General features: G+C 38.9%; 2 protein-coding genes across 2 annotated transcripts; both read right to left on the reverse strand.

The window, feature by feature from the left end:
- Positions 1-6,993: 6,993 nt before the first annotated feature.
- LOC141285155 (alpha-2-macroglobulin-like) lies at positions 6,994-9,533 on the reverse strand. The gene is made up of 6 exons (XM_073818207.1): positions 9,259-9,533; positions 9,024-9,173; positions 8,666-8,778; positions 8,256-8,481; positions 8,029-8,155; positions 6,994-7,502 (listed from the first exon to the last, which is right to left on the reverse strand). The coding sequence occupies exons 2-6, from the start codon at positions 9,129-9,131 to the stop codon at positions 7,363-7,365; spliced, it is 714 nt and encodes a 237-aa protein (XP_073674308.1). The 5' UTR covers positions 9,132-9,173; positions 9,259-9,533; the 3' UTR covers positions 6,994-7,362.
- On the reverse strand, positions 9,136-21,360 carry LOC141284352 (alpha-2-macroglobulin-like protein 1). The gene is made up of 12 exons (XM_073817351.1): positions 20,488-21,360; positions 17,447-17,632; positions 13,957-13,977; positions 13,696-13,864; positions 13,516-13,600; positions 13,295-13,412; positions 12,647-12,752; positions 12,456-12,565; positions 12,002-12,169; positions 11,250-11,477; positions 9,297-9,441; positions 9,136-9,173 (listed from the first exon to the last, which is right to left on the reverse strand). The coding sequence occupies exons 1-12, from the start codon at positions 21,358-21,360 to the stop codon at positions 9,136-9,138; spliced, it is 2,247 nt and encodes a 748-aa protein (XP_073673452.1).
- Between the last annotated feature and the right edge of the window lie 1,084 nt (positions 21,361-22,444).

Raw genomic sequence — 22,444 nt, forward strand, 5'->3', positions numbered from 1 at the left:
GAGCAGGTGCCAGGTCGTGCTGAAAAATGAAATATTCATCTCCATAAAGCTTTTCAGCAGATGGAAGCATGAAGTGCTCCAAAATCTCCTGATAGCTAGCTGCATTGACCCTGCCCTTGATGAAACACAGTGGACCAACACCAGCAGCTGACATGGCACCCCAGACCATCACTGACTGTGGGTACTTGACACTGGACTTCAGGCATTTTGGCATTTCCCTCTCCCCAGTCTTCCTCCAGACTCTGGCACCTTGATTTCCGAATGACATGCAAAATTTGCTTTCCTCCGAAAAAAAGTACTTTGGACCACTGAGCAACAGTCCAGTGCTGCTTCCCTGTAGCCCAGGTCAGGCGCTTCTGTTGCTGTTTCTGGTTCAAAAGTGACTTGACCTGGGGAATGCGGCACCTGTAGCCCATTTCCCGCACACACCTGTACACGGTGGCTCTGGATGTTTCTACTCCAGACTCAGTCCACTGCTTCCGCAGGTCCCCCAAGGTCTGGAATCGGTCCTTCTCCACAATCTTCCTCAGGGTCCAGTCACCTCTTCTCGTTGTGCAGCGTTTTCTGACACACTTTTTCCTTCCCACAGACTTCCCACTGAGGTGCCTTGATACAGCACTCTGGGAACAGCCTATTCGTTCAGAAATTTCTTTCTGTGTCTTACCCTCTTGCTTGAGGGTGTCAATGATGGCCTTCTGGACAGCAGACAGGTCGGCAGTCTTACCCATGATTGCGGTTTTGAGTAATGAACCAAGCTGGGAGTTTTTAAAAGCCTCAGGAAACTTTTGCAGGTTTGCAGGTAATTATCACAAGTTAATTAGAGTTAATTAGTTGATTCAGATGATTAGGTTAACAGCTCGTTTAGAGAATCTTTTCATGATATGCTAATTTTTTTAGATAAGAATTTTGGGTTTTCATGAGCTGTATGCCAAAATCATCAATATTAAAACAATAAAAGGCTTGAACTACTTCAGTTGTGTGTAATGAATCTAAAATATATGAAAGTATAATGTTTATCAGTACATTACAGAAAATAATGAACTTTATCACAATATGCTATTTTTTTAGAAGGACCTGTATGTGTATACCATAATATATTTTGCCAAATATGATTTAACTTAGTTTGTAGATTAAAAAAGAAGAAGCAATAAATTGATAATGCAGATGTCATGAACTGTGCCGGGAGGAACAGCGGAGACATAGATAAGCGAAACTTTAATCTTTAATAAATCCAAAACTCCAGCTAAATCCACACAAAGAACAGGAGAAGACACATGTACACCATATATTAGACCTAACAATGGAGGAACACACAGACTGGAACTTAACCCTCTGGGGCCTGAGGGTGTTTTGAGGCCCTGAAGAAGTTTGACATGCCCTGACATTTGTTGTTTTTTCAGTATCTTAAAAACATTTTAATGGCTAAAGTCTGATTACATTGTAATCAGCACATATTAGGCTACAATAATATGTAAGCAACATTAATGTACATGGTTGTGTTTTTGAGAAAACTATGTTTATGCGTGGTTAGTGAAAAACTAAAGTTTTGAAGTCACTGAAATAAGGTCATGAAACACATACAGGCAATTTGTTAACAAGACTTTTGAGAATTGTATGGAGTAGGCTAGAATTTTATCAACCAAATGATGTGAAAATCATCTCGTTCACTCGTTCAGAAAAAACAATATATTGATGTCAATTTTCTAAAACATGTTTTGTGATCGAAAGGGATTATTCATAGGTGTGGCAATGGCCCATGAATATTTAGCAATTCACACCTGAAAGACAAAAGAGCCCTCCCTAATGGCCCCATCAATGACTGACTTGACTAGCAGAAGAAGAAACAATGTGAGAAGATTAAAAAAAAATCGTTTTTTAGATTATTTGTATTTTATTTACAACACAGTATAATCAAAACATACATAATGAAGGTCAAAGACACAATATTGAGCTCCCTCATCTAACCACACAGATGTGCACAGACTTTGTGGCATTTCTGAAAACTTTTTCTGAATTCAGTTCAACAAATAAAACAAGTAAATCTTACCTGATATTAAAGTGTGTGCACTTTAAATATCTGTATTTGTACTGTATTTTTATCTGTATCATCTGAAGTTTGTACAGCGCTCTCAGAGGAAAACAGTTTGAAGAGACTCAAGGGAAGGACAGCACGATTCATCTGTTGAGCAGGTTTCTGAGCACTAAAAACAACAAAAGCAAAACATCTGTGAGCCTATTCATATTAGGAGCATTTATAATAAATAAATACACACACATACACTACCAGGCAAAGGTTTGGACACACTTACCTTTACAGGGGAATAACTGGTATATAGTATATAGTCATAGATTCTAGCATTTGTACTAATGTAAAAAAGGACATGTAATATCTGAGAAACTAATAATTATCGTTTAGCACTATATTACTAATAAACGTGATGTAAACATACATTCAGTGTAAGCACACATATACTTTCACACCCTACTGTTATACAATAAAATAAATAAATAAATAAATAAGTATGATTCTACAGTCATAAACATATCGTCATAAATGCATCTCACAGTCATAATCACATCGTTTTTCTAGAACATTATAAATATCCTGGCATCGTGAGAGATGCAATGCAATCAAACGTACTTCATAATGTTTCATTTGATAAAGTCAGGAATTTTAGTTTGGAATAAGTCTAACTAGTAAAATGTGTACACGTTTTGTCAAAGTAAATAACAGCGAAAGCTAGTAGGAAAATGAAAGTAAGACTTACTCATGTAAATGTCTCCTCCTGCTGGGTTTGCGTTGCATTGCGTCCTTCTTCTGATCGAGGTAAATATAAGTCTAATTCCTCACAGCATATCTTCATTCAGAAACAAACTGTAACCAAGATGAACTTGAAGTCATGTTGCTTTGTTTCGGTGATGTGGGAGTTTTTTTCGCGTACAGATACTCCGGTCCTTGCCGCGCTCGTGGCACATGGCTAATTTGCATATCTAAAGGAATTTCGCTAGTGGGCGCGGTCACATTAGAGATAATTAGTTGGAACTGGATAGACTAGACATCTCATTGGTTTCATATAGATTAATTTATCACAGATTATTTGTTTTTGATCAAACTGCTTGATAAAAGCATAAATCTCAAGCTTTCAGTAGATACCACTTTTCTGTTTGTGTGCTGAGTATTCACCGAGTTTGAATGATTTAAGTGACGCATTTCTAAAAGCAGTTCGCGGAGACAGAGAAAACAGAAATCACCCTGTTTGTTTTCTTTATTCTAAATAAAAAAGCACAACTTTCTGCTGTTCTTGTGAGTGTGCACAAATAAAAGTACACACTTTACAGTTTCCAATGATGTATATCTCTAATTTGTATGACTAAAACCGACAGAGCATTTTTAGTGTCTTTTGCGCTGATCTAAAAAAAAATGAGCTGGTATACATAGGGTAATCAGGGAAACACAGGTGCACAGACTGACTAATCAGACAAAACAGGAACATGACCAAATAAGGGCACACAGAAACAGGGGTGAAAACACAACAAGAAAGGTCCATAATCCTAATGTATTGCCCCCCTCCTGGAAGGCAAGTCCTTACGACATAGAAACAACAGAGGGAGGAATGGGTGGGAACCTGGGAGGAGGAAGGATGGAGGATGAAGACCAGAACCCATGGATGAGACGATAGGTGGCAGAGCCAGGGAGACGAAAGGAGGGACTTGGAGCAGGAGGGACCAGGCCACAGCCATTATAACGATGGGGGGAGGAGCCATGGAGGAGGAAGGGCTGACAATTACATGGGGGAAACCAACAGCGGCAGAGCAGGTGGCAGAGGAGCCTGAGGCGGAGACGGAGATCCGAAGGAGACATTTGAGGACCCAGGTGGAGCCAAAGGGATGGAGAGCACAGGGAGCATCCAGAGGAGCGAAGTCCCGAGGCACAGGAAAGTTAACACCAGACCAGGTTGGAGCTGAAGGGACGAGGAAGCCCGGTGGAGCCAGTGGACTGCCGGGCCACGGTGGAGCCATTGGAAGACCAGTAGCAAACCCTCTGCACAAATGCTGAGGGTGAGCATAGGGGCTGCCAGACAACAGCGGAGGAGGAGGCAGGAGTGAGCGGGAGGACAGGCATTTGTAGGCCTCCAGGCTCTCGGGCTGCCCTTGGGAACAGAAACCCTCTCTTGACAGGACTTCTTTCCAGAATGTCTTTTTGGGCTGGATTTGAAAACAGGAGCCCTCACTGGACTGGACTGGGAAATAGGAGCCCTCTTTGGGCTAAACTCAGGAATGGTAGCCCTCTCAGGTTGGATTTGGAAACAGAAGCCCACTCTGGGCTAAACACAGGAACAGGAGCTCTCTCTAGGCAGGACGTGGGAACAACAGCCCTCTGTGGGCTGGATGTGGGAACAGGAGTGACAGAGGGCTCAGAAGAAGGAAAGAGGATTGGGGACAGGTCAGCATACCAGTCTCCTTCCGCCCTTACTTTACCCAGATCTTTTGACAGCTCACCCTAAGCCCTGTTGCAGTGGGCGACAGCAGACAATACAGCATTTGCATAAAATTACTTATAATTACTTTTATTGGTTGACAGTTAAAGGTGTAACTTAACATGAAATGCAAAGCAAAAAACAAAACAAAAAAAAACTGCAATATCATGCGGCACAACATAAAACCATTAAAAATGTGGATGAAATTTCCAGAAATGTGCTAAATTGCATTCAGTGGGACATTGCTCTTTACATTATCAAAAGCCCTAAAACCAAGTTTTGAAACATATTGGGATTGTGTCGTGCATGAATAAAGACACATGGCATTTTATATGTTTAAGAGGGTGTGGATTCTTACAGGTGTATTTGGAATAATGTGGAATGGGGTGAGGAAAATGTTTATTTCTGAGACGCTGCACCTCCAACTTGTTGATTCAGTAACGGACTGGATAATTAGTGAGGTGTATTTCTTCCCACTTCTTGTTCAACATGATTTCTTCCTTTATTTTTTTGCAATCTGGAGACTGGTGTGCTAATCTTGCTGCTCTTCTTAATTGATGACCATGCCAAAGACCTGTGTAATAAACCAGTGCCCGGTTTATTAGTCACAAGCTTATGTGTGTCAGCAACAAAAATGCAAACATTCAGCTGTACTCCCAATTTCTGAAAATTGATGCAAACAGTCAATTTCACAAGGTGAAGCTTTTCAAGCAAGTACTGACCACTGGTCAAATAAAACATGTTTTTTGAGGCAAATGAAATAGGCTGTCAATTTTGTATAGATCAAAATGAAAATTTTAAAGTGTTATCTGTAATGTCATGTTAATATTTAATGTATAATATTATATATTAAATATTGTTTGTATTGTTTATCTTTTATTCTTTATTTACTGCAATGACACAGAACAGAGAAGACAAAATGGGGCAAAACAAATTAATACAAAATGATGTTATACCATAAACATTTTCAACAGAAGTAACGATTCACCACTCTTCAATTCTTCAGATCTGGCACAACTCCTCATCTCATACAGTGAGACTTAACCTCTTAACCTCAACCACACAAATATTAATGAAGATTACATTTATTATCAAGTGCTTGGACAGTGTTTGAATCTATGTAAATCTGTTAATTGTAAACCAAATGCAATTTTAAATGAGGACTAGACAAATAAAAATACAGAAAAATACACAGGACTTTAATACACATGCAATATTCCATAATTCACAGACACAGTTTAAGGTCATTTAATCACAGAATATTTGTTGACTTTGGCATTTTCATATGTTGTTAAATTTTAAAATTATTATTATTATTATTATTATTATTATTATTATTATTATTTTTAACAGTTAACTTATGTAACCCCCATTCCCTGATGGAGGGAACTGATTCATTACGTAGATTTGTTTGTTTGTTTTTACTGGTCTTAGTATAAGTGGTTGTAAATTAGTTTTTTTTTCTGCATTCTGTTCTTGGAAAAGTTCTGTTAAAATTTTGTTAAATAATAAAAAAAAAATCTTTGTTAACTTAAGTGGCTGTTACACTTACACGGTAACTACAGGTAACAAGAGGGTAACAAGGCATTACTTTAAATTACAAGCAGCAGATGTTATACTTACACAATAACTACATATAACAAGGGTGTATGTTTGCACAGTAGTTGTGTATTATGGTGTTATAATTATGTTATATCATGGGAGCAGCTGGAAACAGGTATGCTTTCTGCAGAAACTTGCAGTCTGTCATACATATCGCGTATCAGAATAGGTGCCCTTTAGTTATAAAATACTTACAGTATAAATGCTTTAGAATTTTTTCATGTTTTTACCCCCAAAAAGTTCCCTTATACCTACGAGTAGGTACTGTGCAGGTACTCTATAGTTACAAATATGTACACTGTAAATTCCGTTTACTTGCGCAGTACATTGCAGGCTGTAATTTAAGCTATATGGTAATACAAATTTTGATAAAACAGAATTATGTATGTGCAAATTTATTGACTTATGTACAAAATATAGAGAAAATTAAAAGAATAATGAATAGTTTTGAGAAGTTATGTACAGATGTACAGTCCTGAGATATTATGCATTGTTCAGGTGAAATATAACCTGAGAAAAAAGCTGTTCTAATGCCGCTCAGTGATGATTTATCTGTAATATCCAAAAATACATTGTATGGGTCAAAATTATACATTTTTCTTTTATGCCAAAAATCATTAGGTTATTAAGTAAATATCATGTTCCTTTATGATATTTTGTAAATTAAAAAAAATAATAATACATTTTGATTATTAACATGCATTGCTAAGAACTTAAAGGTGACTTACTTGATTTTTTTTACACCCCCTTAGATTTCAGATTTTTAAATAGACAAATATTCCCATATCCTAAAAATGTATTTTTAATGTAAAAGTTTTATATTTAAAATACAGATAGTTAGGCAACATCACACAACATTTTCACCAACACAGCTGTTTAATAGTTCAATAAACAGTTTAATAAGCAAGTACAATAATATTAGGTCCCTTACATTTTAGGCGCAGTATTGCAAACTGCTTTTGTTCTATTTCAGAAGCGAAAATAATTTCAAAGAAAGACACAACAGAACCACAGAACATCTCACAGCAACCAACCTTTTCATTGCTGAATGATTTAGTGGTTTGAATGAATCAGCTGAGTCAAAGTTTCATTAGCCCATGCATAAACATCTGATGAATCAGCCATTTAAACGATTGTTTAAATGAACGACTCACTCATTAGACGCTCACTTGCCGTTACCTACTTGTGTTGTAATTTCACATAAAAGTATCATTTCCCCCATCATTGCTTTTTTGTATATTCAAAAATATTTTAAACAATCTCATAACATTATTTAATGACGTCATATTTTGGAAGGCATCTGCACCAGAACGCTCTGCGTGACGGTATCAACTCTGCCTTTGTCTGGCAAAGACACCACTTTATTGCCACACAGTCCTTGGCTCTGCACCGCCTCAGCACGCACTGTAATGTTCACCTTTCCTGTAAAACAAGCACACCAGTGACAGTGGATTTTAGTCACAGAAGAAACAAAGTACCCCTGGGCCTGCAATAATAAATAAAAAATAAAAATCTGTGACATTCAAGGCATTAAGTCCACCCAAAAATAAAATTTTCTCGTCATTTACTCACCTTTATATCATTCCAAACCTGTGTCTTTCTTAGATAAGATATTTAAGATATTTTGAAGAAAGTTGCTAAACAAACAGTTTAGTTCCCATTGACTTCCATTATGTGTTTGATAACCATAACCAACATTCTTCAAAATATATTTTGTATTGCAGAAGAAAGAAATTTATACAGGTTTGGAATGACATGAGAGTGTGCAAATGATGATAGAATTTTCATTTTTGGATAAACTATCCCTTTTAGACATTCCTATTGTAAATGAAACACTATGTCCTGGTAAATAAGTGAAATAATGTTTTCAGTTTGGGGAAGCAAATTGAAATAAAAATTAGATTTTTGTTTGTTTTTGCTCATATAGAAGTCAAAGTATCTGGCTTACCCAGTTCAGAGGGTGTAACAATCCACTGGAAGGTTTGGCTCTCTTCAGAGCAAACACACTGAGTGTAAGTGCAGCCCTTGCATGGCCTAGCTGTGAACTGCAATGAGCTTACCAGCGTGACCTTCACCTTTATGACAAGACAGAGATTTGTGGAGTGGCAGCCTTCAGGAAATGTTTTCACTTGCAAAACCTCTCCAGTACAAGCAAGTAAACACAAGGGGGCTTACCATGATACATTTGGGGAGGTAGTTGAATACAGTGGCTTTGAAAGTGAACATATCCTCATAAATAACAGAGTAAGGAAGGGTGAGGCTCACAAAGAATGGCTTGAAAGCAGTGAGATCAGTCTTGGGAGCCACTTTAAACCCGGCTTGGGATGTGCAGAAAGCCTTTATTGCCCATTTAGTGACAGTGTCCGGGACAATTTTTGCAACTTTCACAGATCCTGATTTTCTGATAAAAGAAGAAAATATTAATTAAAAATATTTTTAAAAATATTATTAAGTTAGTAATGTGTTAAATAATTATTAAGCACTGAATAACTTCAAATATATATATATATTATATATATGTATATTTTTTAAAGGGCTATACTGTATACAGTAGATATACCAATGTCAAAGTGTAAGATACATACCCCACAGGTATAAGATCCCATATCCAGGTTTCTGGAAAGGATTTGCGGATCTCCTGAGTAGGTTTTTCTTCTTCTGAACCATATCCAAACTCCAGTCCAGACAGGACCATTGGCTTTCTCAGTCGGGCAAAATCATACAATTATTCAATACAATCAAAAATTTTTATTGATAGTTTAAAACTTGCTTATTATTAAAGTTATTTTTATTATTTCATTTTCAATTAATCAAATCTGAATTAATAAAAAAAAAATGTATATATATATTTTTTTTTTTTTTTTTTTTTTTTTTAAATTAATTAATTAATTTATTTTTTTTTTTTTTCATTGTAGATGTAATGTAAATTATGGTGTAACATACAGTGGCTGCATCCAGCTCGGCCTCTGGTCTCAACAGCATCACACTCTGATCAATCGCCCACACAGAGCACAAGGAGCCAGGATTGGCTTTCAGGATAAAATATACCATCTCTTTAGGCTCCACGGTGGAAGACGAGAACTCTAAGGACACCTGTAAAAGCACAGGCATGCTCTCATCACACGTTAAAAGCTTCGCATTGACTTCTGAAATTAGATTTCATGTGTGGTTTTCTGACCTGTGACAAACATGATTGATTAGGGATTAAAATATTGCCTGCTACAGCTTCTCCAGAGGGAAGAATTGTGTAAACCACCACTTGAGCGAAAGGAACCAAAAGGTGCTGATCATTCAATGTGATCTTCAGGTCCCCTGTGATTACTTTTATGAAAGTGAGAGAGCAAAACAAAAAAGACACATGCTGAAGCACAATGTACACAGACCGAAAAAAATATACTTAGACAATAAGGCTCAATCCCAATTCTACCCCTTAGCCCTACACTTAGCCCTACCTCTCCGTTTGGCGCGTTCACGTGAAGGGGTAGGGGTGTCTCATTTCTCTTTTGGTTGGAGGGGTAGGGGTAAGGGGAAGGGCCAGGTAGCCCTCCAAACGAAGATTTTTCAGGACCTCACTTCAAACGAAGGGCTAAGAGAAATTTCCAACATGGCTGCTCACTCGAGCAAGCAGACTCGTAAATATAAGTAATTTTTGCCTTTAATAAGGATTTTCATGACAATGTTTCATTATATTTATATTACCTTCAATCTTGTGTTTGTGTTTATGGTGTTGTTTTGTAAATAAACGTTTGCAAAAAAATCGCTAAAGTTTGCTAGCAGATAGCACTGATTGCACGATATTACAAAATATATTTTTATGTCATATACACTTGACTGCATGTTAGAAACATGAAAGACCCGTGGCACGGCAATTTCCACTTTTTAAATCCCCTCTGATGCGCATTATTCAGTAGTGTCCTGCATTCGCCAAAATCATGGCAGTCCACCGCATCCAGTCATGTGAATAAATGTAAATATTCGCTCAAAACACCCAATAAAGGCAGTGATGATGCAGTCAGGACCGTGGAGCCGGCTTGCTTTGAAATGTCTTTAATGATTGCGCCTAATGCGCCCGCTCACCGCACCAGTAATTTAAATCAGTACATAATAATAAAAACGATACCTTACAAATAAAAAGAAGCTGATTTTTACGATCAGAAATTTCTTAAACCAGTGAACCCCTGTAAACATTTTAGTCCAAGGATCCAGAAAACGAATGCGTTCAAATAGAAAGTTCAAAACGAAATTCACAAATGAAACATATATACTTCTCCAGGCACCACTACACTGATTAGCAATTTGCCGCGCATGTGATAATGCGTTGTTTGTTTTGCTTAAGGCCACATGTGAATGAACGGTGCGTACACCGTACATCTGTACTTTTTGCAACATGACAACATTATCTTGGAATGAGTGATAAACATCTGCGCATGTCCTCTGACGTAACATTAGGAACTAGCGACAACGTATGATGACATATCACAGTGTTGTAGTGGTGTCCCATTTCTTAGGGGAAATATTTTAGCCCTTCCCCTTTACACTTTGTTTCAAGGGACAAGGGGAAGGGGCGAGGGGTAGGCGGAGGGGTAGAAAATAGAATTGGGATTGGGCCTAAGTGATCGCTAATGTAAAAGAGCTGTGTACCTGCGCCATTTCTGCTGTTTACATTCACAGACAGACGACCAATTTGAGCCATTACGCTTCTGGATAAGACCTGCATTGCAGGAAGATAATTACTGTATGACTGCGATTTTTTTCATAATCTCCTTGTGTAATAGCTACAAGATAGAGCTTCAAGAAAAAACCTTAAAGGGAAAATTCTGTTTTCTCCACCCAAAAGAAGTTAGGAAACCACAGAAAATTCTGTCCAGTCTTGCCCATTATTTTCATATTTTGCTAAAAATTACATTTCCACAATATATTTTTTGTGTTTGTGTAAGAGGGCATTAATCTAAATGTAACAATTGGGAAAATTAGCATAATCAATAGCATGTATATAATATGAAGATTATATATAATATAAGTTTCCAATATAAATCTACTCAGATAATCAAATACATTTAAATATGATATACCAATATGGCACTTGATATATCATGCTTCCTTACAAAAAAAAAAAAAGCTTGTTGAGCAATAAAACAACCGATCAATTGATGGAAAAATAAAACATACCATGTAAGAGAATTGCAAGGTTGTCTGGCCAAGTTTCAGAGCACTGGCATCAATGGTGTATCTGACCATCACTGTTATTTCATTGTGACAGCTGGGATTCTCTGGAGCATACGTCAATAGCAGAAAACTGTTGTCTTCAGAGTGTAAGGGTCTTACATCGTGGTAGCCTGATGCATAATATGTATAAGCTTCAGAATCAGGCCGTTTTTTACCTCCCTTATGATTAGCCTAAAAAAGTTTGCAAATCATCAGTACAGCCAAATTATATACAGTATCTCACAAAAGTAAGTACACCCCTCACATTTCAACAACCATTTTATTATATTTTCTCAAGGGACAATACTATAGAAATGAAACTTGGATATATTTTAGAGTAGTCAATGTGCAGCTTGTATAGCAGTATTGATTTACTGTCCCCTGAAAATAACTCAGCCATTATTATCCCAGCAACAACCTGTGCAGCTCTGGTCAATTCCATGCCCAGGATGATTACGGTAGTGCCGGACATAAATGGTGCTAACACAAAATATTGAAATACTGGACAATAGTTAAAGTTATTTTCAGAGGACAGTAAATCTATACTGCTATACAAGCTGCACATTGACTACTCTAAAATATATTCAAGTTTCATTTCTATAGTATTGTCCTTTGAGAAGATAAACTAAAATGGTTGCTGAAATGTGAGAGGTGTACTCACTTTTGTAAGATACTGTAAATATACATTCATGTTATAAAACAAAAAATGCCCTAACCCATAATTTCACGGTTTCTTCTGACCAATCCGAAGTGCTGAAGGAGAAGTCGACAGTACCACTGATGTCTGTCGTCAGTGTCACATTGACTTTTTTACCACCATAAAGTGCATATACAATCACCGGCTCATTTTCCATTGGTCTGGACTGTGAATTAGTGACCACAATCTGTAAATAATACAAAAAAAAAAAAATGGAGAAAAACAAAATAATTAACTTACAAACAAAAGCAACACTTCTTATACACAATATGGCTATGCTAACTGCTAAATGTTTTCACTGCTAAACAGGTTGTTTATTAATGTTGCATTTTACAAAGTCAGACAAAAATAACAGTTATGTTACAGCTAGTAACTTTTTATAAGAATGGTTGTAAAAACACATGGTACTGTAGAGTTACTTTTGAAACATTCACTCAATAATTAGTGGCAAATGACCTCAAGCTAGCTGTTACCTTTCCCTCGAAGTCCATGCCAGGCCTGTATGTATCTGGTGTGTCCTCAAAGTGAACCCTGACATAATCATAGATAATTACAGCTGAGGTAGAACCCTGCATGGTTATCCCTAAAGAAACAAAATACCATGTTTCATTACTCTGTTTTGGAAAATACAATTGGACAACAGCTGTTTGTTTTACATCCTCACCTGTTCCAGACTCTGTCATGTTACAATTCACTTGAAAAGATCCTCCTGAAGACAAGCCAAATGTTGACACATTTATCACTTGTGACCCACAGCCAGTCTTGTCAGCCTGCATGAATAAGAATGAAAAGGTTATTCAGACTTCTAAAATATGTAGATATAGACCATAAAAAAAAATATATATATATATATATATATATATATATATATATATATATATATATATATATGCATACATGTGTTAGTCAGCACATAAAAAAGAGTGTACTTCTTTTTCATGACAGAAGATAATTAAAACAATTTAAAATGATCTTTAAAGAAAAATCGTCATTTACAGTTTTTACAGTAGTTTAAAAATTTACTTGTAAGATTTGAAGTACACTACAAGTGCACATTTAATACAATTAAGCACACATCTTTTTCACAAGGTGATTGTCTATGGTTTAAAATTGTAGCTTTTGTAGACCATATAAAACAGAAATATCAAAAATGCTGTTTACTAAGAAATTGCACAAAAAGAATTTGTGCTATTTCTTGGAATTGGGACCTTATGATAAAGGTGTTTAAGAGCAATAATGCCTAATTAGTACAGTGTTTTTAGGATTGCAAGACTAAAAGGTATTAGTTTTGTATGTGCAGAGAGTAACACACCATCATTGAATATTTCTTGCATACATCAAGCTTGTTAGGGAAAACGGGTTTGTAATAATTGCTCTGCACACACACTTCAGTATTCACAGACCCCAGCACAGGCTTGTCATAAGTATATCTAAAGACAATAAAAAAAATATTTATCAGGCTGAACACATCACTGAAACACAGGAATGCACCTCATTTATCTGCAAAGAAATTTACATTATTTGTAATCTTACATTCCACAAACTTTCAGAGTGACCTCTTCATCCTTGACAGTTAAAACGGTTGGAAAATCTATTTTCACTTCAAATTTTGGCAGAACTAAAAGATACATGTGGAAAAAAAAATATTTAAAAAATGTGCACATTAAAAGCTGATCAGCATTAGACTGACAAATGTTATATTCTGATTCTGACCATATTCTTTAATTTCAAAGCGTTGTGATATTTGTTGGTTCTTCTCATCCTTAGCAGTGATCGTGTAGTAACCCTGAGTGGCTTCTGGAGACATGGAGTGGGACAGATCCAAAATGCCAATCCTTGTGGTCTGATTTAACCACTGACCAATGCGATTTGAATAAGGGTCCTAAACAACAGTGAAACAAAGAAAAAGCCTACAGTGAAATAAAGTTGCATTTAATTAAAGTAAACAGGTCATGGCTGCTTGAAGGATTTTACCTGAAGTTCTACAGTTTGAAACTGCAAGAGAAAGACAGAAAAAAGTAATTTCAGTTAGGTCAAAAGAACAATGATATATAACTTATATATACACACACATATGTATATATATATATATATATATATATATATATATATATATATATATATATATACATAAAAAAAATTACCACTTGATTATGAGGTAACAAATTGAAATCCAAAGACACAATGTGAAATTTAACTAGGGAAGAAAAAAAATTGAGACCAAATATTAGCACATACAGTATGTAATACTGAAAAACTCACAGGCTCATATTAATAAATGTAAAAACAAATACTGTCACAAGTACTGACATTCTTTGCAATACTTGCTATTTTTGCAATAATGTATAAAGAGATGTATTACGTGTTTGTCCAGGCTTGTAGATAGGCTTGTCTGTTTGGATGAAAATATGATTTTCTTGGGGATTTATGAGGATCTTAGCGGGTTTGTTCAGGGAAGTCACAGAATCCTCAGTGACTACAGGGACCTGGAAGATACAAATCAAAAAAATATTGAGCATATAAATCCACTTACAGCCTGTACACTACAGTTTTGAAAGCAACATCAAGACTGCAGGGATCATTGAACTACTTTAGAATGGTCAGGTTGAGATTGTCAGTCCTCAAAGCTTCCACTATAGGCAGCGGTTCTTTGGGCTCATGGATCTGTGCACAGAAAGTCTCTGTGGTGCCACTCACCGCTTGGGAAGTGGCTTTCAGCAGATATCTGCTGGAAGAAAACAAAACACAAAGAAATACATAACATAAATGCATAAACCATGCAATGTCAAGGTTTAGTGTTGCATGAGCCTAAGGGTGTTTTGGGTTAATGGATAGTTGAAGAAGTGAAATTCCTGTTCTGGTTGGTGAGGTATAAATGTGGCATTATTATGAATTACTTTGGAATTAAAAATAAAAATGATTATATTTATTTAGCCAATACATATAGCGTTATGTAACAATATACTTTAAATAGATATAATATTTAAATTTATATTTTACTTTTTGACTACCAGTCAAAAATTTAGAATAATTATGATTTTTAGTATTTTTGAAAGAAGTTACCAAGGCTGCATTTATTTGATCAAAAACACAGTAAAACAGTAATAATATGAAATAGTATTGCAATTTAAAATAACAATTTTCTGTCTGGTTTAATATATTTTAAAATGTAATTTTTTATCCTGTGGTGGCAAAGATGAATTTTCAAAAGCCATTTCTGCAGTCTTGCGTGTCACATGATCCAAATCATTCTAATATGAGGGTGATACTCATTTTGTATCAATTATTATTGATGATCAATTATTAAAAATAGTTCTTATTATCAACATTCAAAACAGATTTTGATAATTAATATTTTTGTGAAAAATATCTTATTTCAGGGTTCTTAGATGAGCACAAAGTTCAAAAGAACAGCATTTATTGAAAACAGAAATCTTCTGTAACATCATAAACGGAACTTCCAACTTACAACCTAAATGTTTTGTGTTTGTATGGGTGACACTGTGTTGTCTTTTTGTTATTGAGCTGTTGAATTGGCCAATATTACTTTAAATCGCATATACAACAGCTAAAATGGCATATAATAATATTAATTAATGTAAAATATGATCACCAAAATGCTCCTCATAATGCTTGCAACATAAAATAAAATGTTTAAAGTGTGAAAACATTAAGTGCAGCTGTCCTAAACTTTTCATCAGTGCCTACTGTAGTTGTAAAAGACATTCGTCTGGTCCTCTACCTGCAGTTTGCTCATTAATCTACTTTCTGTTATCTGGTATTTGTGAAGATAATATTATAAAGGTTCTTACGGATCGATTTCTCCACTAGTTAACGACCATTGCAGCAGCAGCAGCGGCGGCAGTAGCGACAGCAGCATCCTGAGCAGTTAGTCTGGTACATGCACAGAAAACTTGCTAACTGATCCTGTCATACAAGAGCACACTTTTATACACATCTGCCTCCTCCCTGTCCTACCACACAGAGGGAAGGAAAGTTGAGCAACTGGTATAAAGAGGACTATAATTTGGGATCAACATATGTTTGCTCTTGTCTTGTGTAACAAGTAGTTGGACAGAGTTGCAAAGAAGCTAAACGAGTTTCACTTTTTGTGTTCTTGTTTGCAAAGATTACTTTGACAAGCTATATTAATCATTTGATTTATGTAACATAAACATACACAGAAATTTTATGCATTGCAAACAATAAAATTAAATCAAATGGAAAAAAAAATAAAAAAAAAATAAACTAAAATAAAATAAAGGCCAAAGTAAAAGTACTGCAAACTTTTAATAGTAAGTGAAACAATAAAAGCAAACAATTAAAAAAATTGAATAAAATAATGAAATATTTTTGTTATTTGTTTGTTCGCTTGTTTTACTTTACTTTACTAGGCAGTCATTATTTATTTTAATGACGTTTAACCCTTGCTCCTTAAACATCTTAAACTATAAATATTTTTATATTTTAAAAACTGTAATAAACTTGAAAAAAAAAATACACCTTATATTTTGGAAGTAAAAAGTAAATAAATAAAATAAATAAATAGGGTGTGAAAAAGATTTAAGGATATTTTCTCTCATTCTTCTACATGTCACATATATCTATACTAAAATATAATATTCCAAATATTACTCAATATTTGTATTCCATACAGAACCTTGCAGAGGTTGCAGGTTCGAGTCTCAGGTCCGGCAGGGATTGTACACTGTAAAAAATTTGCTGTAGTTCTGCAGCTGGTTGCCAGTAACTTACTGTAGATTTTTAATTTATGTTATTTACTGGCAACAGTTTGTTCAAAGTTAAATGAACATTAAACATTAACAAGTCTTTGTCTTTACAGAATAAAACTATAAAATAACAACCTACTGCAAAGCATTCTGGGAACCAGAAACCTTCATCAACCTTTTTCTGTTTTTTTTTCCTTCAGATTTTGGTTCCCAGAATGCTTTGCATGAGGCTGTTATTTTAGTTTTATTCTGTAAAGATAAAGACTTGTTAATGTTTAATGTTCAATTAACTTTGAACAAACTGTTGCCAGTAAATAGCATAAATTTAAATCTACAGTAAGTTACTGGCAACCAGCTGCCAGTAATACTGTAATTTCTACAGATTTTGTTTACAGTGTAGGTGGGGGGAGTGAATTACCAGCGCTCTCTCCACCCTCAATACCACGACTGAGGTCCCTTGAGCAAGGCACCGAGCCCCCAACTGCTCCCCGGGTGCTGCAGCGATAGCAATACAGTAGTCAACATTTGAAGTGGATCAAAACCTTTAATCAAAGTTATCCTAAAACTATAACAATACCTGTTCATGTCTTAGGACAACTTTGATTAACTTTTTTGATCCACTTCAAATGTTGACTACTGTATGGCTGCTCACTGCTCTGGTTGTGTGTTCACGATGTGTGTTCACTACTGAGCCAGGGTGAGGAGGAGGATCCGAAGGGCCGAGGTGGAACTACCAGCTCCAGCGACCGACGCGGAAGAACGAAGCAACATTTGAGGACCCAGGTGGAGCAGAAGGAAGGGATGAAGCGACGAGGCCCAGCCGGAGGAGTGGAGTCCCGAGGTGCAGGATAGTTGACACCAGACCAAGGTGGAGCTTGAGGGACGAGGGAGCCCTGCGAAGCCAGTGGACTGCCGGGCCACTGTGGAGAGAAGGGAGTTAGGAGCCATGGTGGAGCCACTGGGAGACCAGCGGTGAACTCACCGCACAGATGGTGGGCTGAGGGTGAGCTTAGGGGCTGCCAGACAACAGCGGAGGAGGAGGCAGGAGTGAGCAGGAGGGCAGGAGTTTGTGAGCCTCTGGGCTCTCGGGCTGTCCTTGGGAACAGAAACCCTCTCTTAACAGGACTTCTCTCTAAAATCTCTCTTAGGGCTAGATTTGGAAAGAGGAGCTCTCTCTGGGCTGGACAGGGAAATAGGAGCCCTCTCTGGGCTAAACTCAGGAATGGTAGCCCTCTCAGGATGGATTTGAAAACAGAAGCCCACTCTGGGCTGGATGTGGGAACAGGAGTGACAGAGGGCTCAGAAGAAGAAGGGAGGAGAGGGGGCAGGTCAGCATACCAGTCTATTTACTCTCCTTCCTCTTTTCCTGATCCATTGACAGCTCGCCCTGAGCCCTGTACAATCAATATTTGCATAAAATTACTTATAATTACTTTTATTGGTTGACAGTTAAAGGTGTGACTTAACATGACATGCACAGCAAAACTGCACAACAAACTGCAATATCATGCGGCACAACATAAAACCATTACAAATGTCCATTAAATTTCCAGAAATGTACTAAATTACATTCAGTGGGACAATGCTCTTTTTTTAAATTTTGATGAATACATTATCAAAAGTTTTGAAACATATTGGGATTGTGTCATGCATGAATAAAAACACATGGCATCTACTATATTTGAGAGGTTGTGAATTCTCACAGGTGTAAGATGAGGTGAGGAAAACTTTTATTTCTGACAATCTGCACCTCCAACTTGGTGATTCAGTAACGGACTGGATAATTAGTGAGGTGAATTTCTTCCCACTTCCTGCTCAACGTGATTTTTTTTTTTTTTTTAATTTCTTATATATATACCATAAACATCCTCGACACAAGGAACCATTCACCACTCCTCCATTCTTCAGATCTTGCACAACTCCTCATCTTATACAGTGAGATTTAACCTCTTAACCTCAACCACACAAATATTAATGAGGATTATATTTCTTATCAAGTGCTTGGACAGTGTTTGAATCTATGCAAATCTGTTAATTGTAAACCAAATGCAATTTTAAAATAGGACTAGACAAATAAAAAGTGATCCCTTGTTACGCTTTTGTTACCTGTAGTTGATGTGTAAGTGTAACATCCACAGGCTGTAATTTAAAGTGATGCCTTGTTACACTTTTGTTACCTGTAGTTGATGTGTAAGTGTAACATCCACAGGCTGTAATTTAAAGTGATGCCTTGTTACCCTCTTGTTACCTGTAGTTACTGTGTAAGTGTAACATCTGCGTGCTGTAATTTAAAGTGATGCTTTGTTACCCTCTCGTTACCTGTAGTTAATGTGTAAGTGTAACATCCGGACTAATGATCTTGGTGACAGCAAACTTGCCAATAAATTTGGGAGCAAGTTTATTCGAGACGGAACGCAGAGGAATGTTCTTTGTAGAAAGCCACACTTTGGAACCGACGACGTATACGGGAGGCTTAGACCGGTGGCGATCGGCTTTAGCCTTGGTGCGCTCTCTCACTTGGAGCAGAGTCTCACGGGCTCTAGTCCAAGTGCGATGGCACCTCTGGACAAAGGCGTGGGCAGAGGGGACTGCGACTTCGGATTCCAGACTGGGAAAAACTGGTGGCTGGTACCCTATACTACCTTCAAATGGGGATAGGCCCGTGGAAGATACTGGTAACGAATTGTGGGCGTACTCCACCATTGAGAGTTGTTGGCAACGTTCTCTCCAAATCTTGGTTGGCTCTCTCAGTTTGACCATTGCTTTGAGGATGGAACCCCGAAGAGAGACTAACAGTGGCCCCCAGTAATTTACAAAACTCTTTCCAAAATTTGGATACAAATTGGGGTCCCCTGTCAGAGACCACGTCCGTCGGGAGGCCATGTAACCGAAAGACGTGGTCCACGACAGTTACCGCTGTCTCCTTGGCTGAGGGTAATTTGGGCAAGGGAATAAAATGGGCCGCCTTCGAGAACCGGTCCACCACGGTCAAAACTACCGTGTTGCCCTGGGAGGGCGGGAGGGCGGTGACAAAATCTAGTGCGATGTGGGACCAGGGTCTCGAAGGGACCGGCAGCGGTTGAAGGAGTCCATCTGGAGGTCTGTTAGATGTCTTACCAATGGCGCAAACTGAACAAGCCAAAACAAAACTGCGAACGTCACGAGCCATAAGAGGCCACCAAAACCGTTGTTTGACCAAACGTGTGGTACGATTGACTCCTGGATGACATGCTACGTTAGAGCAATGACCCCACTGAATAACCTCAGACCGTAATTCCTCTGGCACAAATAAACGGTTCGGCGGGCAAGCGTCCGGGGGCGTTACCCCTTCTAAGGCTGTCTTAACCTTCGTTTCGACCTCCCATGTGAGAGTTGAAACGATAAGCGTCTCAGGAAAAATACTCTCGGGAGTAGACGGGCGATCGGTGTGGTCAAAAATACGCGACAAGGAATCGGGTTTGATATTTTTGGAACCCGGGCGGAACGAGAGAGTAAAATCAAAACGTCCGAAAAAAAGTGCCCACCGAGCCTGCCTAGAGTTCAATCTTTTGGCAGTCTTAATATATTCGAGGTTTTTGTGATCGGTCCATACAATAAAGGGTACCCCCGACCCCTCTAGCCAATGACGCCATTCCTCTAAGGCCAACTTGACTGCCAACAACTCCCGGTTACCAATATCATAATTTGATTCCGCAGGTGACAGACGATGTGAATAAAACGTGCAAGGATGCATTTTGTCGTCTGTGGCCGATCGCTGTGAGAGAACCGCACCTACCCCCACCTCTGACGCGTCAACCTCCACCACGAACTGACGTGAAGGATCAGGGGTCACAAGGATGGGAGCTGAAACGAAGCGGCTTTTCAGTTTGGTAAACGCAGCCTCAGCTGCGTCAGACCACCTGAACGTCGTTCTGGGGGAGGTTAAGGCTGTCAGAGGCGCGGCTAGTTGGCTGTAATTGCGGACGAACCGTCGGTAAAAATTGGCAAACCCCAGAAACCTCTGTAGGGCCTTACGGGAATCCGGAGTTGGCCAATCCACCACAGCCTGAACCTTCGCTGGATCCACACGAACTCCCTCAGCCGACAAGATGTATCCTAGAAAAGGAACAGACTGTGCATGAAAATCGCATTTCTCCGCCTTGACAAAAAGCCCATTCTCTAACAGCCTTTGGAGCACTCGTCTGACGTGCTGCACATGTTCCTGGAGAGAAGAGGAAAAAATCAATATGTCGTCCAGGTAGACATAAATGAACTGATCGACCATGTCTCGCAGCACATCATTGACGAGTGCCTGAAAGACCCCGGGGGAGTTGGACAAGCCGAAGGGCATGACCAAGTACTCAAAGTGCCCCCTGGGGGTATTAAAGGCGGTCTTCCACTCATCTCCCCTCCTGATGCGAACCAAATGATATGCGTTTCTTAAGTCCAATTTAGTGAAGACTGACGCTCCCTGCAACCTCTCGAAGGCTGAAGATATCAACGGCAAAGGATAGGTATTCTTTACCGTGATATTATTCAGCCCCCGGTAATCAATACAAGGTCGCAGAGATCCGTCTTTCTTCCCCACAAAAAAGAACCCCGCCCCCGCTGGAGAAGAGGAGGGTCGAATGAACCCGGCTGCTAGAGAATCAGAAATGTATTTCTCCATAGCATCTCTTTCAGGAGTAGAAAGTGAATATAATTTGCCCTTAGGCGGAGACGTACCTGGCAGTAAATCTATAGCACAGTCATAGGGACGGTGAGGAGGAAGAGAATCAGCCCTAGACTTACTGAACACTTCCTTCAGGTCGAGGTACTCCGCGGGCACGTTACACAGATCTGTCGTCTTTTCCTGCAACACAAAACCAGAAACAGACGAACAAGCAGACACAAGACAGGACTCATGACATTTAATGCTCCACTCAGACACAGACTTAAGCTGCCAATCAATCCTGGGGTTGTGTTTGATGAGCCAGGGGTGACCTAAAACGACGGGTGCATGGGGGGAGTCCAGTATGTAGAAGGAAATACTCTCACAGTGATTGCCAGACACCGTGAGAGTGACGGGTTCAGACATGGTGGTGATGGTGGGAAGAGTCTGACCGTTGAGAGCGTGGACGGCGATGGAACTGCTGAGGGGAAGGAGTGGAACATGATGATGTACAGCAAATGAAAAATCCATAAAATTACCTTCCGCCCCCGAATCCAGTAGTGCAGTGCAACGGATGTCGTGATGATGCCATGCAAGCCTAACCGGAAGGAGGGTGGAGGTAGATCTAGACGAGGGCTTGGTAGCGGAGACCCCACCCGACAGTAGCCTCACATTTACTGCCGGGCTTGCCCTTTTACCGGACAGCTGGCAGCAAAGTGCCCAGCTGCCCCACAGTACATGCACAGTCCACGGGATCTCCGCCTCTCCCTCTCCTCCCGAGTAAGCCGAGCCCGACCCACCTGCATAGGCTCGTGATCGTCGAAGGGGCTGACCGCGTCTCTGCCGCTGGCTCGAGATGGGAGTCCCTCCCCAGGGGGAAGCCGAGCGGGTAACCACCGCCGCTCGGCTCGGGAGAGTCGAGCGTCCACCCGCAGTGCCAGGTCGATCAGGGCGTTGAGGTCTGCGGGCAGGTCCAGGGCGTAGATCTCCTGTTGGACGCGGTCAGCCAGCCCATGCAGGAACATGTCCCACTGCGCCTCCTCGTTCCATCGGCACTCCGCCGCCAGGGTGCGAAATTCAATCGAGTAATCAGAAACGGACC

The sequence above is a fragment of the Garra rufa genome, chromosome 14 (assembly GCF_049309525.1).
Source record: "Garra rufa chromosome 14, GarRuf1.0, whole genome shotgun sequence".
Taxonomy (NCBI): Eukaryota; Metazoa; Chordata; class Actinopteri; order Cypriniformes; family Cyprinidae; genus Garra; species Garra rufa.